The sequence below is a fragment of the Gekko japonicus genome, unplaced genomic scaffold, assembly GCF_001447785.1.
Source record: "Gekko japonicus isolate JY-2015 unplaced genomic scaffold, Gekko_japonicus_V1.1 scaffold2101, whole genome shotgun sequence".
Taxonomy (NCBI): Eukaryota; Metazoa; Chordata; class Lepidosauria; order Squamata; family Gekkonidae; genus Gekko; species Gekko japonicus.
In genome coordinates, this window is record NW_015161466.1 from 269738 (window position 1) to 271029 (window position 1292).

Genomic DNA, 1292 nt, shown 5'->3' on the forward strand with positions numbered 1-1292 from the left:
GATTGGCGGGGGGTGAGTGGGGGGCGTGTGTCCACATGCGTAGACAGACAGGTATACAAGAAATAGCTGAGAGGGTCTGTGTAGAGGCGCCTTCACACGCGCGTCTGTTCATATGTGCACATGTGTGTATGTCTATTCTACTGTGTGTATGTATATGTGTATATGTATATGTGTGTGTGTGTGTATATATATATATATATATAGCGCACAAATAACATACAAAGACGAGTGCATGTGTTATGTATGCATACCATGCACGTGTGAGCTCTCTCTCTCTAAAATATACACGCGTGGTATGCATGTGTAAAATGCGCACCCGGCCTTTTGTGCGTTATTTCTGTGCGTGTAAACGGTCTCCTGCCTTTGACAGCCCCGCGGTATCCCCCGACGGTGGCCCTGGCTTGATATGGCGAAATAAATGTATATCTCAAAGTATACATACCTTGTGTGTGTGTATCCATATGTATATTGATACCTATATGTAAGTATTTAGATACCCTTATGTAGTATTTAAATACCCTTGTGTAGTATTTAGATACCCTTGTGTAGTATTTAGATACCCTTGTGTGTACATGTATATTTGGACATATATTTGTGTATGCATAAATACACGCACACATACAGACACACATAAGGGTATCTACTCAGGTTGCACATGTGTGCCAAAAGGTATAGTCCCTTAGGTGTGTAGTTCTGTAGGCAAATATACGTGCGGTCGCACATTTAAGCGTGCATGGCTGTTATGTACATGGGTGTCTCTAAACACACATGTATATGCATGTATACATGTGCGCGCGCGTGTATCTATCTATATATTTAGGTGTATTTGGATATATGTATATAAGAGTATGTGCCCAGTTTGCTCGATTTGCTAAAATACAGACAGAAATGTGCATAGTTCTAGGTGTCAATATGTATACGTGTGTGTTTAGACGTGCATGCCTGTTCTAGACACGCGTCTCTGCTTCGGGCGTGTGTGGAAGGATCTCCCCTCCCCCCCGGCCCAGCCCACAGGGGCCTCCCAAGCGAGGAGGGACCCTCGAATGGGGGGCCCCTTTCCGTGTGGCGCGTCGACGCGTGTCAGGGCGCGGGGCGGCAGGGCGTGCACACGTGCGGGGCCCGATGCGGGCGGGCTGCGGCCTGGCGCGGCCTTCCCCGCCGGGGGGGGGGCAGAGCCTGGGGACCCCGCAGGTGTTGTGTGGGGTTTTTTTTGGGGGGGGGGAAGGAAGGCTCCCCGGCCGCCTCCGCTCCCCCCGTCCCTCCCCCCCGGCGGGGGCTTCTTCTTCTCCTTC

The 1292-nt window shown here is 50.1% G+C and overlaps 1 protein-coding gene across 1 annotated transcript in view; it reads left to right on the forward strand.

Moving 5' to 3' along the window:
- The window catches only part of LOC107125664 (chromosome unknown open reading frame, human C16orf72), a 35242-nt gene that overhangs the window by 558 nt on the left and 33392 nt on the right, over positions 1-1292 (forward strand). The window contains exon 2 of the mRNA XM_015429112.1: positions 371-432. Coding sequence (XP_015284598.1) covers positions 371-432 — 62 coding nt within the window. The remainder of the gene's footprint in view (positions 1-370; positions 433-1292) is intronic.